Genomic DNA, 17,021 nt, shown 5'->3' on the forward strand with positions numbered 1-17,021 from the left:
GAGTGGTGAGAAAAACGAAACTCTTCTCTCCACTCCCCTGGGCCCATTTTGGAAGCAACGTGCTAATGTCTGGGAAAGCTCCACCCTGCTGCCCACTTGAGCGCGCCGGCACATGCATGGGAGGGGCTGGCCTGGCAAGCACTTCGCAGGCTGCTCACGTGGCAGCCGAGGTTAAAATAGCCCTGGCAGAGCCCCTTGTAGGTCAGCGCTTCTGGTGTGTGGCGTTTCCGGCCGGGGCTCGGCAAGGCGGGAGGCTCAGAAATGGGGATGAGAAAACATGCTGGGTTTCCTGTTCGCCAATTCTCAATGCGGCTGCGTGGCTGCTAGCGGGATGGCTGTGCTTTGCCCCAGAGGTGGCTGCATTGCAGCACCGGGTTGGAGTAAACGTTCACCCCTATAACGGGAAAGATTGGAACCCTGGGCCTGTCTACAGCGCTCTCCTGAGCATCTTGGATCGCTTTTGCAAACCATCGCCGAGCGCTCCCTTCCCCCCGCAGCGCTGAGATGGGGAAACTGAGGCACGCAGTGGCAAACCCCGTTAAACAGTTCAGTGGCTGCCCCGCCTTAACCCCGTTCTCAAAGAGGGCTTTGAGAGCTGGCCCCGCTGCACCTGCTCAGCAGTTCGTGCAGAGCTGGCCCATTTCTGTGATTGGTTCAGGACAATGCCATTGAGATGGGTGCCCTGGCTATGCCTCTGCCATGGGTTTGGCCTGGCCTCCTTCCGCCGAGCGTTCTGGGCGGTGGAGCTCGGGAGGGCGTCGTTCTCTGGGGATTTTCCACTGGGACGAAAAGGCAGCAGGGCAGATGGACTCACACCCAGCGTGGCTGTTGTGCTAACAGGCACCTCTCACTGGTGTTGGTTGTAATAGGGCCGATGAGAGTGTCGCGCGCGCGCGTGTGTGTGTGTGTGTTCTAGATAACACAGCTTAGCGCTCCATCGCAGATCTGCAAGTCCTTCGCCAGGGTGGGGAATGTCACTAGCCCCCATTCTAGAGAAGCGAGGGGACATGACCTACCCAAGGGCACCCGGCAGAGCCAGGAACAGAACCCAGGGCACCACGTTGGCCCATGCTGCAGGGATCATGTAAACCTGCACCACTGCGATTTCTCCTCCGCCGCCCACCTAGCCTGGACTCTGGGCCTCCTTGCAGCAGGTCGCAGCGTGACGTGGAATTCGCATGCGGCAACCATGAGCCAAAACTCGATTTCGGCAAGTTTGTCTTTAACATGCAAACACCTCTGTCAGCCCCAGAGCTAGCACGGGTCTTAGTGCCACCTGAGCTGGGTTTCTAACTGTCCAGAGTGTGTTCCCTGGCCTAACAGCCCCGGGTCATTGCCTGCCATGCCAGTACTTCCTAACCGCCCTTTGTCTCCTCCCTCCACCTTGGCTTCCTGCCATCCCACGTCACCCTTCTGCTAAAGGAAGACTGGCTGTGATTACACACAGGCCTGGAACTCAGGAGATCTGCCGTCAGTTCCCGGCTCGGCGACAGCCTCCCTGTGCGTGACCCTGGGCACGTCACTTACTCGTTCTGTACCTCAGTTTCCCATCCATAAAATGGGGATAAAATTATTTTCTACCTCACAGATTCTGCTCTTAACATAATCGACTCACCTGTGCGCTCAGCCTGAAAGGAATGAGCCCCACTTTTTGCTCATGGTCCCCCTGCATGGCCAGCCTGGCTTTGAGGAGGGAGCCAGGGTCTATCCCTGTTAGCCCGGCAGGTCCAGCCTGGCTCTGGGGGAAGGCCGGGGTCTGTCCCCGTTAGCCCTGCTGGGCCAGGTTGGCTCCCTCTTTGATGTTTGTGAAGTGCTGCAAGTTGGCGAGGTGTGATAGTTGTGTACACACACCCTCCCTCTCCTCACACATTCCACAGGTGGATGTGTGTCCCAGGGAACATTCCTGCCCCAGGGAACAAGGGAGCTGATGTTTTAACTACCAGGCAGTGCTTTGAGATGAGACTCAGGAATTTGGGTCTCTGGCCTGGCCTGTCTGTGGTACTGAGCGGCCAGGCCTGCCCCAGTGGGCGTTTGGCCATTGATTTCAATGGAAGTGAGATGGCAGGCGGGCGGGCGTCTGACTTTATGCAGCGCAGGGATGGGACTGTGTCGTGCTTTATCCACCCACCCACCTACCTCAGGATTTTCTGGTGAGCCTAGCGCTTGCTGGGTCTGATCCTGCACCTCTTCCTCCTATGGGTAAAGCACTATTGGTGGGTCTGAGAGGGCGAGCCAGGTCTCCAAGGGCTGCCCAGGGAGACGCTAAGGTAGCATCCCTTTAGTTCCGAGGTGACCTCATTGACTCTCACCCGTACGGGCTTGCAGGCCGTAACCATCTTTGCCGCTTCTCAGGTGCAGCCCTTCACCCAGCGCATCCATCCAGCTACTTAGAGACCACCAGCCCCTGAGTCCGCCCCCACCCCTCGGAGGGGAGGGTATTACCATGGACTGTGGTCGGGTTATTGTGAAAGTGACTGTGCTCACCTAGCAACATAGGCAGTGCCGGGCTGGACCAGACCCGCGGTCTGTCCAATCTCGTATCCTGTCTCTGACGGGGACCTGCACCAGATTCTGCAGAGGAAGGAGCAGGGACCCTGCTCTTGGGGAAGGATAGCTCAGTGGTTTGAGCATTGGCCTGCTAAATCTAGGGTTGGGAGTTCAATCCTGAGGGGGCCACTTAGGGATCTGAGGCAAAATCAATACTTGCTCCTGCTAGTGAAGGCGGGGGCTGGACTTGATGACCTTTCAAGGTCCCTTCCAGTTCTATGAGATAGGTATATCTCCATATTTTATTATTAGGTAGGGGATAATCTGCTCCCCACCCCCCATGAAGGTCTCAGCCGAGGGCATTTCTTTTGGGGACGTCACAGAGGCAGCTGTTGACATTCAAAAAGCAGCAGCCCTTCCCCTCCGGGCACGGACAGAGCGTGGCCATCCAGCTTGGTCACTGGGGCCTCCCATGTGCGCGGCCCCTCTCCATGCGAATGCTGCCAAGGCAGGAGGCCGCGTGCTCTGTCTCTCCCATGGCACCGCAGGAGTCGTGGAACCGACTGGCTGCCAACTATTTCTGAGCGTGAGTCACCGTGTTGCTGAATTCTATTATCCCACTTGGCCCAGAGAAGGGAATGTCGATTTCACATGGCCGGGCCCCGTGACTGCTCCGCCCCCTTTGCTCCCAGCCACGCCCCCTCTGGGTTTCCTCTGGGCAGCCGGAGCTGTGTGCTGTTTAAAATTACGAATCACATTCCACGACAAGCCCATCCCCCACCCACCTTGAGTTCTCCTGCACGTGTTTGCACTGTCCGGCTACGCACGCGTCCCATGCCGGAGCGGATGCAAAGGCAAAGAATGACCAAAACGGCACAGGCTTTTCTCGGGGCGTGGATTGCTTTTTAAAACCCAAGCTCTAGGGCTAGAATTTATGGAGGGCGATGGGAAGCTGGGGGGAAAGATTTAATTTTGCAAGAAGAATTTGGGCTAGATTCACTGGGCTGCTCCAGCTGTTTTGCTGGCCCGGCCCAAAGCAAACGGAACATGTTGGTGAACGTAGCTCAAATGCTACTGTTCTTTGTAACGTCACCTTAAAGACAACGGCTGAACGGAGGGCTCCAGTGGGGCTGTGCCCTTCTTGATGGCGTATAAAAACACCCCGATTTTTCAAAAATATTCATGTTGCTTTTTATTGATCTCGCCTTATCCAAAGGGCTAACAAAGGATGAATAGCTGTTTCAGTGAATGGTGGATCAATTGTTAAAGTGTCCATTACTGTGGCTTATTATAACACCTTCTAATGATGTGCTTTATTAATCGAATCCCATAGCAGCTGCTCCATTAGTTTGCCCAGGATCCATGTCAGACTAACAGGCCTATAATTACCCCAGACGTCCTGTTTAATCTTTAAATACTGGCACAACATAAGCTTCCTTCAAATCTGCTGGATCTTCCCCAGTGTTTCAAGGAGTAAGAACTACAGTATTAGGCTCAGGTATTGTATACGTCTGTCACAGCTGTCAGCTGGTTGTATCCCACGCTTTACCATTTGGAAAATCTCACGAACACTCAGTACAGAAGCTGTAGCCGGGCCAGCCTCTTAAGGTACCTTAATCACATCAACCGTTACTGAAATGCAGCCTCCTCTGGGGTGAAATGCAACAGCTGTTTAACAGCCCACAGCAACACTACACAGTTTAGAATAATACACACACACAAATCACTTTTGGGGAAGGAGGTGGCCATGGAGGGGCCAGACTGTTGGGGTTCTACCCTCCCAGGTCACCCAAAATCTCACTTCTGCAGGCTTTATGCTGCGTGTCTGATTCCCCCGCCCCTCCCCGATGCCTGAGTGTGACAAACGATTTATCCACCATGGTATTGACTGCAAATGCTTCCTTTGGGCATTCAGGACAGGAACCATTAAGGCTGACAAGGCAGGCTACATTTACTATTGAGGGGTTTGCTTTACACTGTGGAATTGCTGTTATCACTATTAGTATTGCGCAAAGTGCTGCGCAAGCCACAAAAATGAGGAGATCTGTGCCCAGGAGCGCTTACAGGCTAGCCATGAGAAGCAGGATACAAGGGGGGAGCCCGGAGGAAGGAAGAATTAAGGCTTTATGTAGACTAGGAAATGTGTAGTGGTGTAATGACCTGGATGCAGTTGCCAGCTGCACTGCAATGCGAATGCACTGGAGGGTTGCACTGATGCAGCTATCCTGGTGCCAAAGACCCCAGTACAGCCAGGCTCCTAGGGCTTGTCTACACAGACAAATCGGAGAGTCTCTACGTAAAAGAATAAATGGACACAAATGAGACGTCAAGAATTATAACATTCAAAAACCAGTCGGAGAACACTTCAACCTCCCTGGCCACTCGATTACAGACCTAAAAGTCACAATACTCCAACAAAAAAACTTCAAAACCAGACTCCAACGAGATACTGCTGAATTGGAATTAATTTGCAAATTGGACACCATTAAATTAGGTTTGAATAAAGACTGGGAGTGGACGGGCCATTACACAAAGTAAAACTATTTCCCCATGCTTATCTTTCCCCCCTACAGTTCCTTATATTTCCTTGTCAAGTGTTGGAAATGGGCCATTTTCATTACCACCACAAACAGTTATTTTTCTCTCCTGCTGACAACAGCTCACTTAACTGATCACTCTCCTTATAATGACAGGTTTCAGAGTAGCAGCCGTGTTAGTCTGTATCCGCAAAAAGAAGAACAGGAGTACTTGTGGCACCTTAGAGACTAACAAATTTATTAGAGCATAAGCTTTCGTGGACTACAGCATCTATATGCATCCGAAGAAGTGGGCTGTAGCCCACGAAAGCTTATGCTCTAATAAATTTGTTAGTCTCTAAGGTGCCACAAGTACTCCTGTTCTTCTTTCTCCTTATAATGTGTGGTAACACCCATTGTTTCATGTTCCCTGTGTATATACATATCTTCCTTCTGTATTTTCCACTACATGCATCCGATGAAGTGGGCTGTAGCCCACGAAAGCTTATGCTACAATAAATTCGTTAGTCTCTAAGGTGCCACAAGTACTCCTGTTTTTTTTGCGGATACAGACTAACACGGCTACTGCTCTGAACCCTGTCTACACAGAGTTACTCTGGAATAGCTATTCTGCTTTACATTCACACCCTGCCTTCACCGGAATTAGCTTTCAAGAGCAGACAAGCCCTCTGGCCGAGAGGGGCAGCTTCATTATCTTCGGAAAACATGGCTGTGCGGACAACCCCTAAGTGGAGCTGCAGCTAGGTCAACCCCCAAGTGGAGACACAGCTAGGTCAACAGAAGAATGCTTCCGTGGCGCCAGCTACCTTGCCTGGGGCAGCAGTGTCGCTTTCCATCGGGAAACCAGCTGTGTCTACGCTTTGGGGTTATGCCGGCGTAGCGAGGGCACTGTAGCTGCGCCGGTCAAGTCCCCGGAGGGTAGCCAGCCCCTATGATGGTTTTGATCCATCTCCACTAATTCCCAACACAAGCCTAGTTCACTAGGGAGTTTTAAAGTGAATGTATGTAGTGCTGGTGAAAAGTGCCAGCTAGCAGCCCTGGAAACTGAAGTCCTCAGATTTCCCACACAACAGGCAGCGAGCGGCAAGGCAAGCCAAGCGCACAGTGACCCAGCCTTAAGCTGGAGGGCAGCTCGGCTCACTTTCCAGGGCGCATTCTGGCCTTGCCCTCTACTGAGGCTGCCAATAGAGTGGCCCTTGCTATGCTGCTGGGGTTTTTTTGGATGCAAACCCCCGCCAGCTAAGGGACTAGGCTGAGACCCACCCAACTCATGTCAGGAGGCCACCAACCAGTCAAGAGAGGGGATCAGCTGCCGCCAATCCAGGCTGCATTCCAGAGGCGACAGGCTCTGCGGCCCAACACCCTCAGCCAAAGGCAGCACTAGCCGAGGAACAAAGGAGTTAAAACCCCATCCCTGCCTTGGGGCTGCGGAAGGGCGGGGCTTGGCTGCTGGGCTGGAATGGGCCACCCAGTAGCACTGGCTAGGGAGAGTCTCGAAATTCAAATACTGCAGTGATTGTGTGGGTGGATTGTTCAGGCCTACTGTGCTGTGTTGTGTTTGGTGTCTATTTCTGATCACACCCAGACATAGTGCATTTCAGGGATATGACCAGGCTACTGACGTGGGGGCAGCTGGGGGAAACAGTCCTGCTCCTATGGCATGGGGCTGGGTTAAATGACTCTCTGGTACAAGCCCCCTGATATCAGTGTTACACCAGGAACAGCCCTGCTCTCGGCGTGTTTCTGTAGGACTAGCAAACTGCATTCAATAAGGGAAAAACTGACTCAAACTCTCACACTAAGCCACAACGTTGTGCCAAATTTTTACAAACTGGGGATGTTTTGGTAATTTGCACTTCCTTCTGACCTTTCTCCTCTCGTGGGGATAGAGGACTGGAAGGGACATCCTGAGTCTTCTGTTACATCACCCTGTCTCCTCTGGGAGCAAAAGAATTAATTAGTATATTGGGTATTGACTGGTTTTATTGACCCTCATTAAGGTACAGGCAGGACACGTGTTCTTTGCACTGCACAGAATGTACCCAAGAGCTAAAGGAGGAATTCTGTTAGCTTGGGTCAGTAACAGCTTGTTATCTAGTTCCCAGGGCTGGCGGGATGAGTGCAGAGACGTAGCCAGGATCACTGAGCAGGGTTTCTGCGGACACACGCTCTCTAGTGGTTAACGCAGAGGGCTGGGAATCAGGAACTCCTGGTTTTATCCCTGGCTCTGTGCAATCTTTGGCAAGGCTCTCCCTGTGTGCCTCACTTTTCCTATCTGCAACACGAGGATAAAAAGGCTCCGAGGCTTAATTCCTGGATGACTATGAAGTGTTTGGAGATCCTCGGCTGAAACCTTGCAAAACAATCCAGACTGAAATACAGAGAGAAAGGCCTGGTTTCTCCAACGCAGCAGAAAGCAAGAGACCTTGGGAATCTGGTCAGAAAGCCCCATCTCCTCAAAGGCGGGGAGCTTCAAACAGACCCCAGGACTTTCTGGCCACTTCTCCCAGTTGCCTTAAGATTCCCCCATCATCACCCAGCAGCAATATCTTTACATTCAAACTTTACATTGGAGCTCCCTCTGCTGGCTGACTAGAAGAGCTCTCAGGCAGGAAGCATACCTGGGTTCAGCTAAGGCAGGGGTGGGCAAACTTTTGGGCCCGAGGGCAACATCTGGGTGGGGAAATTGCATCCAGGTCATGAATGTAGGGCAGGAGCAGGGGGTTGGGGTGTGGGAGGGGGTGCGGTGTGCAGGAAGGGGCTCAGGGCAAGGGGTTAGGGTGGAGGAAGGGTGTGAGGTGTACGAGGGGGCTTAGGGAAGGGGGTTGGGGTGCAGGAGGGATTCCGGGTGCAGGCTCCGGCCCGGGGCCGCTTACTTGGAGTGGCTCCGGGGTGGCAGTAGCGCGCAGTGGGGCTAAGGCCGGCTCCCTGCCTGCCCTGGCCCCGTGCCGCTCCGGCACCAGATCCCTGCGGCCCCTGGGGGGAGAGGGGGCAGAGGGCTCCCCGCGCTGCCCTCACCTGCGGATACCTCCCCCAAAGCTCCCATTGGCTGTAGTTCCCCATTCCCGGCCAATGGGAACTGCGGGGGGCGGTGCCTGCAGGCGAGGGCAGTGCGTGGAACTCTCTGCCCCTGCACCTCTCCCCAGGGGCCACGGTGCCGGGCACTTCCCGGAGCTGTGCGGGGCCCGCAGCACCATTGGGGTGGCAATCCCGTGGGCCGGATCCAAAGCCCTGAGGGGCCGGATCCGGCCCAGGGGCTGTAGTTTGCCCACCCCTGAGCTAAGGCCACCTGGCCAGGGTAGGTTGACAGCCATACTGTGGTCAGTGTGGAAACTGGAAACCTGGGGCTGAATTCGGAGGCGAGCTGCTGTCATTTACTCCTTGTTCCAGCCCCACAGCACGTTGCGTGACACCAAATCGGGCGTATACGGAAACAAGCAGGACGGCGGGTACTCCACTCTGCTTCCACGGCCCGCCGGGTACATCCATTGGCAGCTGCTCCCGGAGGCCTGAGTCCGGTGGTGTACCTGGTACGGTTCCCAAACTGTGGCTTTGGCGGGGCGAGGGGAACCCCGGCACACCTCTGTTAGGGAGCGTCAGGGGGCTGCCCCCCTCTTCCGGCTCCTTCACAACCGCGGACTCAGGCTCTGGCTGCGTTTCTCCCCACAGCTCCCGGTTGACGCACCCCCCAGCCACGGCCCCACGAAGTCAGGGCACCTCTTCCCCGGCACGCTCCAGTCCTGGTGCCGACCAACAGGGCCACCCCCCGGTACCCGCCGGAGGCAGCTGGCCGGTGGGGTGCTCTGTGACCATGGGGTCTATTCCCAAGCCCTTGTTCTGGCCCATCTCCGGGCCGTGCCCGTCGGGAGCAGCAGGCGCTGTCGGGGGGTCCTGTCCACACGGCGCGAGCCCGGCAGGGGCGGCGCTGGGTGACGGGGGGGGGGGTCACACCTGGCGAGCGGGTGGGGCTCTCGGTCACGCGCACGCGGTGGAGGGACACAGACACCCGTGGCCCGCCGGGGACCCCGAGTTCAAAGCGGCGCCAGAGCCCGCGCGCTTCTCGGGGGGAGGGGCTTAATCCGGTTTCACTCCGGATTGACCGGAGCCAGCCGGGGTGAAACCGGAGCGGAAGCGGGCGCGCGGGGCCTGCAGCGACACCCCCGGCTGCGGAGCCCGGTGCCCGCACCTGAGACCAGCCCCTTCGGCTCCACCAACCCCGCCCTGCCCTCGGGCAGCTCAGTCCCCGCCCCTCGCCCCGCCCCCAAGGCATCCAGCCACGGGCTGTGCTGTCAGCTGGCCCCGCCCCCCCAGATAGCCAATTACCGCAGGGCTCTTCCCCGCCCCTCCTCGTGATATCCAATCCCCGCAGAGCTCTGGCCCGCCCCTTTGCAGGCGGTAGCCAATCCCCGGAGGGCTTCCCCCCCCCGGGCCCTTCCAGCGATAGCCAATCATCGCAGAGCTCTGTCCTGCCCCCTGCCCGCGATAGGCAATCACCACAGGGCTCTGCCCCCGCTTTGCCGGCGGTAGCCAATCCCCGCAGAGCTCTTCCCCGCCCCTCCCAGTGATAGCCAATCCCCGCAGAGCTCTGCTCGCCCCTTTGCCGGCGGTAGCCAATCCCCGGAGGGCTCTCCCGTCTGGTTTCCCCAGGCCCCGCCCCGCCCCACGGCTCTAGGTCCTGCCCCGGCGGGGCCCGCGCCGTGCGCGAGGAGAGCGGCGGTGAGTGCGGGCGGGGGGCTCCGGGCCTCGCGCCGCCCCCGGACTACATTTCCCAGCAGCCACCAGGGCGGGCCCGGACTCACGGCGTCGCGCGCCCGCCCGTGCGGCCCGCGCGCTCCTGGGTCCTCGAGTCTGCGGTGCCCCGCGGAGCCGCCCGGGTCCCGGGGCCGCCCCCCCCCCCGTGCCCCACGCGCCCCGGGCCTGGGCCATGTCTTGCTCCCATCACGGGTCGCCACCACGTGCGTCTCTGGCGACTCCACGCCGTCCCCGTCCCACGTGAGCCTGTCACGCGTGGGCGCAGGGGCTGTCGTGACACATCTTCCTTCCCTGCCTCAACTTCCCCTCCCGGGGATGGGGCGCGGACGCCACCCCCCAGTGCCCTGCTCGCGGGGGGTGGGGAGCGAGAGGCGAGGCTGGCTCCGCCTCTGGGCAGCGGGGAGAGCCGGGCGTGGGGTGGATGGTGCCTCTCCTCCCCCCCCCCTTCCTGCTCTTCCAAAGCTTTGGGAAGAGGGGACCGCCCTGCCCAGCTGGGCGCAGAGGGGCCCTGGCCCCCCTGAGCCGCACGCTCCCATACCCTGTGATGATCGCTCACCGCTTGCGTGTCTTTCCTTAGGGTGCAGCACCATGGTTCACGCGTTCCTCATCCATACGCTGCCCCCTCGGCCCGGGGAAGAGGCTGGGCTCTGCCGGGTGCTGTATTCCAGGGTCTTTGGCTCTGAGAGGCCGGACCAGTCCCCGGAGCAGCCCGGGCCGCATGATCTCGAGAAGGAGAGACTGGGCAGGAAGGAGCAGATTTTGGCTGTGGCCAGGTAAAAGATTCACCCCCGTCTGAATGTGACTGTGCTGCAGGGCCCAGCACAGGGGGGTGGAGTTGGTGTTTTAGAATCTAAGGGTACATCTACACTGCAGAGAGAAAGGGTCTGCGGCAGCAAGATACCGAGCCCAGGACAATTGAATTGCGCTCATGCTACCAGGCTAAAAATAGCAGCGGAGACCTTCGGGTGAGCAGAGAGGAAAGTGAGGAACCATTAGGAAAGGGATAGAGAATAAGACAAAATATCATATTGCCTCTATATAAATCCATGGTACGCCCAGGCCTTGAATACTGTGTGCAGTTCTGGTCATCCCATCTCAAAATAGATGTATTAGAATTGGAAAAGGTACAGGAAAGGGCAACAAAAATGATTAGGGGCATGGAACGGCTTCTGTATGAGGAGAAGTGAAAAAAACTGGGACTGTTCAGCTTGGAAAGAGATGATTAAAGGGGGGGGGATATGACTGAGGTCTATACAATCATGACTGGTGTGGAGAAAGTGAATAAGGAAGTGTTATTCCTCATAACACAAGAATCAGGGGTCAGCCAATGAAATTACTAGGCAGTAGATTTAAAACAAACCAAAGGAAGTATTTCTTCACACAATGCACAGTCACCCGTGGAACTTGTGCCGGGGATGATGTAAAGGCCAAAAGTATAACTGGGTTCAAAAGTTCATGGAGGATGGGTCCACCAATGGCTATTAGCCAAGATTATCAGGGATGCAATCCCATGCTCTGCGTGTCCCTAGCCTCTGTTTGCCAGAGGCTGGGACTGGGTGACAGGGGATGGATCACTCACTAATTGCCCTGTTCTGTTCATTCCTTCTGAAGCACCTGGCTTTGGCCACTGTCGGCAGCCAGGATACGGGGCTGGATGGACCTTTGGTCTGACCCAGTCTGGCCGTTCTTATGTCTTAGAGCCCTGGCTCCAGCCCAGCCTGAATGTCTGAGCTACTGTTTTTAGCCTCGTAGCGTGAGCCCCGTGAGCCTGAGTCAGCTGACCTGGCTTCTGAGACTTGCTGCCCGGGGGCTTTTTTTGGTAGGGTAGACGTACCCTTAGAGTCTAGAACAGGGCACGTTTTGGGTCCCTTATCCCCCACTGGGGAGAGGAGCGAATGTGAACGTCCCAGGGAGCTCTTTATAAAGTAAAATACCCCAGCTGTTCTCTGGGCTTCATCCCAGAGGGAAAGGCTTGGTACGTCCCTTCCAGCCCACCGTGCCCCAGAGCAGGCTTGTTCTGCAGGGCTTTGTTTTGTCTGGTTTTAAACTTCCCAAGCAATGGGGCTCTCACATGTTCCCCTTGGGGAATGAATCTGCAGCAGGGGTCGGCGACCTTTCAGAAATGGTGTACCAAGTCTTCCTTTATTCACTCTAATTTAAGGTTTCGTGTGCCAGTAATACTTGCTAACATTTTTAGAAGGTCTCTTTCTATAAGTCTATAATATATAACTAAACTATTGTTGTAGGTAAAGTAAATAAGGTTTTAAAAATGTTTAAGAAGCTTCATTTCAAATTAAATTAAAATGCAGAGCCCCCCGGACTGGTGGCCAGGACCCGGGCAGTGTGAGTGCCACTGAAAATCAGCTCGCGTGCCGAAGGCGGCACGCATGCCATAGGTTGCCTACCCCTGATCTGCAGCCTGCGTCATCTTGCTGTCAGGCAGACCTTCCAGAGATGTTCAGGTCCTGTTTCCTTTTCTTAATCCCATCCTCTTATAAAATGACTGTAATTCTGTCTCTCCCTCCGTTTCTGGCCTTTCCCAGGCAGGTGGATTCAGCATGTAAACTGCTGCACCAGGCGTCAGGGCGCCCTGCCTCTGACTTCCCCATCCAGCTGCCCGACGAGCCCATTTCCCTCCAGGATGCCCCATCCGGGGTGTTCCGCCTCCCTCCCGGGGATCCCTTCCGTGAGAACAAGACGGTGCTCTGGCTGGGGGTCCTGTCTCTGGGCTTCGCTCTGGTGTGCGACCCCCAGGAGAACCTGACGCTGGCCGAGAACACCCTGCGGCTGGTGGTAAAGTATCTCCTGGAGCATCTGAAGTTGCTGAACCAGGGCAGCGACGTGGTCCTCAAGGCAGACAAGACCGAGATCATCTTGAGCAAGTTTCTGCCCCATGGGCAGTTGCTCTTCCTGAATGATCAGTTTGTTCAGGGACTAGAAAAGGAGCTGGGTGCCTGTCTGGCCAAGTAGAAGGCTCTTAGTGGAGTGTGCCGTCGGCGCATCTGCTGGGCAAACCCTCTGCCTGGGTCAGTCGGCAGGCAGCATGAACGTTTGGGGGGGCGGGGGGTGCACTGTCGTTTAAAGGAGACACATCAAGGTTGGTAGCTGTGGCCCTGCTAGCTTTTATTATCATCGTTCTGGCCATGCAGCACGTCCCTCTGGCTGCCTCCTCCCACCGAAATCTCCTGTCCCACAGCAGCCGTTAGAGGAAGGGGGAGATGTGTGTGCGGTTGGGGGATCTGCACTTGTCACCCGCTTGAAATGATTGGTCAGTTCCTATTCTCAATAAACTTCGCTTGGCTGGGAGAAACCCGCCTGCGCCATCCGCTGCTCGAGGGTGCCCTGTTTCCTCCTCAGTGTGAGTTGAGGGCTGGGCGAGGAGCCGGCCTCTTGGATCTTTGGCGGATGGGTGGAGCTTCACCCTTGGGAACAATAGCCACCTCCTCCAAAGGGCAGTGGGGGATGTCTTGGGGCAAATGTAAAGCGGGGCTAGGAGTGAGGTCAGCCCAGGTGGGACTCCTGACAGAGCACCCCAAACAACGCTCGCTGCTCTGAGAGGATGGGGAGGGAGCAGTGGATGCTGCCCAGAGGTGCTCAGGGCAGACTGGGACTCAGAAAAAGGCCTCATGATCCCTGAGCACCTCCTCATCCATTTCCTCCCGCCTGGGCAGATTGGCGGCCATCTTGGCCAGCACTAAGAAGAGGTGGCTGCGGAGGCCTCTGGCCTTAGTGGAGCTGCAGATCTGGGGGAGGGGGGTGGGTGGGGTAGAAGGCAGGAAATGCCTGCAGCCAGCCTGGGCCACTGCAGATGGGCAACGGGGTCTCCCTCTCGTCACCAGGGGTGGGTGGCGGAGGAATTGGTGAACCTGTCACCATTGTATCCATCCCCACAGCTTTAAACCGGTTCTTGGAGAGGTTCAGTCATGGCTTCGAAATCCACTCCGATGTGGGAGGCTCCGAGCTGCGTGGTCCTCCTCTCCTCTGGCCAGGACCCACCGCGCACCAGCCGCTGTGCACCGGTCACTCAGGGCTAGGAAGGAATGATCCCCACAGACGCTGACCCATTGACTACAATGGGCTGGAGAGGCCTGTCAGCCAGGGATCTGTCGTTTTTATGAGACACGCTGCCTTACCCCATTTTAAAGTGGGCCAAATCCTCCACTGGAGCAAAGCTGCTGCACCAGTTTACAGCAGGTGAAGAGCTGGTGCCTCTGTCTTCTCTGTCCTGACAACACACCTGTCCCCAGAGCGGGAGAGCGACGGTGGGACAAGACGATGAGGATCAATGCACGGCTCAGGCAGTGGCGCTATAAGGATCTCTGGGATGTTCGATCACTGGGAGGCGTTCATGGACAGAGGTCTGTTCTCATGGGACGGACTCCAGCTGGGTAGGGAGGGAAATAGATTCTGGGATGGAGGGTGGCACAACCGATTAAAAGAGCTTTAAAGAAGGAATTCAGGGGAGATGGGAGATGCTCATGTAATCTCCAGCCCTGACTTTAACATTGAGTGGGAGGAAAATCAAGTAAGAGCGGATACAGCAATGGAGAAAGGGACAGCAGAAGGTAGGAGAAGGAACAACAAGAGCAAAGATAGTGCCCATAGGAATGACACTAACAGTCAGTGGGGCGATAAAGTGACTGTACCTAATCGGGTGAGGAATCTGGGTGAAGCTGAGCAGAAACAATTAAGATGTCTAGTATCAGGGGGTAGCCGTGTTAGTCTGTATCTACAAAAACAACAAAGAGTCTGGTGGCACCTTAAAGACTAACAGATTTATTTGGGCATAAGCTTTCGTGTGTAAAAACCTCACTTCTTCGGATGCATCAATTAAGATGTCTGTGCACCAAGGCAAGGAGCTTGGGGAACAAAATGGAGGAACTAGATCTACTGGTGCAGGAAGTGAAACCAGATGTTACAGGGATAACAGAAACATGGTGGAATAGGCAGGACTGGAGTATAGATATTGAAGGATAAGTGCTGTTCAGGAAAGACAGAAATAAAAGGAAAGGTTGTGCAGTCGGTAGGGCCCACACTTTCCTAGCTGTGAGAGCTGACAGATTTCTTTACCAAATGGTCACCAAACCAAGAAGAGGTGATGTCATTTTAGATTGTGCGTTGCTTAGTAGGGAGGACCTCCAGACAAGAGCTGGTTGTAGGGGACAGCCTTGGTTTGCATGATCATGAGCTAATTCAGTTTCAACTAAATGAAAGAATAAACAAAACTAGGTCTGCAAGTAGGGCCTTGATTTCAAAGTTGCAGAAGCTCTCTGAAGCCTGCATCACAAGCAAGGGGAAAACCTTCCTAGGGAAGGGTTGCGGACCAGGCTGGATGAACAAGCGTCTCACACAGGTGATTGAGAGAAAGCAGAAAGCCTACAAGGAATGGAAGATGGGATGGATCAGTAAGAAAAGCTACCTCTTGGAGTCAGAAAATGCAGGGATAAACTGAACTGTCAGTAGCCAAGCACAGTTGGACCTTGGAAAGGGAATTAAAACCAACAGTAAATGGTTCTATAGCCATATAAACAAAAAGGGACTGCCAAACATGGAAGATGTGTTGGAGATTAAAGATAATCTAAGCATGGCCCAACACCTAAAGAAATACTTTGCATCAGATTTTAATAAGGGAAATGAGTTTTGGGGGAGTGGCAGGGTGGCTAATGGAAATGGGGATATGGAACTAGAAATTACCACCTTTGATGTAACTCTGAAACTCACCTTTGATGTGGAAGTCAAATGGGACCTAATCGGGTGTGGGGGGGTCCAAATAATCCCTATACAAGACTATTAAAGGACCTTTCAATTGCAAGCCCATTAGCAAGGATTTTTAATGAATCCATAAATGTGGGGGTTGTGCCCTGTGACTGGAGAATTGCTAACATCACCTATTTTTAAGAAAGGAAAAAAGTGACCCAGGAAACTACAGGCCTGTTAGTCTGATCTCAGCTGTATGAATGGTGTTGGAGCAAATTTGGAAAGAGAAAGTAGTTAGGCACATAGAGGTAAACACTAACTGGGATAAAATACAACATGGTTTTACAAAAGGTAGATCGTGCCAAACCAACCTGATCTCTTTCTTTGAGATAACTGATTTTTTCAGACAAAGGCAATGCAGCAGATCTCATCTATCTGGATTTCAGTGGCATTTGATACAGTTCAACATGGGGAATTATGAGTCAAATTGGAGAAGATGGGGATTAGTGTTGTTGTTAGTCCCTAAGTGCATGACCTTGCATGTGCACTATTGAATTTCATCCCAGCGGGCTCTGCAATGGGCAGATAAAGGGGCAGAACGTTTTGCCACATTGTTTCTGCAGATCTTGGTCCCCTTCTCACAACAGAGTCTGCACAGCAGAACCCAGCTCAGAAAGTGGCTTTGATTCTCCACTAAGACAATAACATTCTTTTATCCGGGAAATATGGTCACCCGACTCCAAATACAACCAATTTCCAATCTAATTCCTGGCCCTTTAAGGAAACTAGCTCCTCCCATGTCCCGAAGGAAAGCAGTTACAGCTGCAGCTCTCAGCACATCCTCAAGAGAGAAGAATTTCCAAGGGTTGCAGGAGACTCACTCTGCTGTCAAGACACAGTCGTGCTGGCTTTGGCACTGGGCTATTACTTTGAAAAGCAAGGGCCGGGTTCTATTCTCACACCAGTCTCATTCTATTGTCATGAGTTACTCCTGTGTCTGAGAGACCAGAATCCGACCCCCCGCGTATAAACCCAGCTCAGGATTCTTTCCCCATCTAATTGCAGCCTGGCCTGAGGATTGCAGCCTTAAGGAGTGTGTCATGACATTGTAAAAAGCAACAGAGGGTCCTGTGGCACCTTTGAGACTAACAGAAGTACTGGGAGCATAAGCTTTCGTGGGTCAGAACCTCACTTCTTCAGATGCAAGTAATGGAAATCTCCAGAGGCAGGTATATATCAGTGTGGAGATAACGAGGTTAGTTCAATCAAGGAGGGTGAGGTGCTCTGCTAGCAGTTGAGGTGTGAACACCAAGGGAGGAGAGAGTGCTTCTGTAGTTGGATAGCCATTCACAGTCTTTGTTTAATCCTGATCTGATGGTGTCAAATTTGCAAATGAACTGGAGCTCAGCAGTTTCTCTTTGGAGTCTGGTTAGTCTCAAAGGTGCCACAGGACCCTCTGTTGCTTTTTACAGATTCAGACTAACACGGCTACCCCTCTGTCATGACATTGTCCCTTCCAAAAATCGTGGGGATGCTTTTAATGGCCTT

At 54.4% G+C, this 17,021-nt stretch overlaps 1 protein-coding gene across 2 annotated transcripts; it reads left to right on the forward strand.

Moving 5' to 3' along the window:
- Positions 1-9,640: 9,640 nt before the first annotated feature.
- On the forward strand, positions 9,641-13,099 carry AP5S1 (adaptor related protein complex 5 subunit sigma 1). Of its 2 annotated transcripts, none has more exons than XM_034772503.1 (3): positions 9,641-9,740; positions 10,354-10,549; positions 12,320-13,099. In XM_034772503.1, the coding sequence occupies exons 2-3, from the start codon at positions 10,365-10,367 to the stop codon at positions 12,744-12,746; spliced, it is 612 nt and encodes a 203-aa protein (XP_034628394.1). In that variant the 5' UTR covers positions 9,641-9,740; positions 10,354-10,364; the 3' UTR covers positions 12,747-13,099. The 2 variants fall into 2 exon arrangements, with proteins under 2 accessions (XP_034628394.1, XP_034628393.1); XM_034772502.1 differs by lacking the exon at positions 9,641-9,740 and adding an exon at positions 9,924-10,016.
- The last annotated feature ends 3,922 nt before the right edge of the window (positions 13,100-17,021 follow it).

The sequence above is a fragment of the Trachemys scripta genome, chromosome 5 (assembly GCF_013100865.1).
Source record: "Trachemys scripta elegans isolate TJP31775 chromosome 5, CAS_Tse_1.0, whole genome shotgun sequence".
In the NCBI taxonomy this organism is placed as follows: Eukaryota; Metazoa; Chordata; order Testudines; family Emydidae; genus Trachemys; species Trachemys scripta.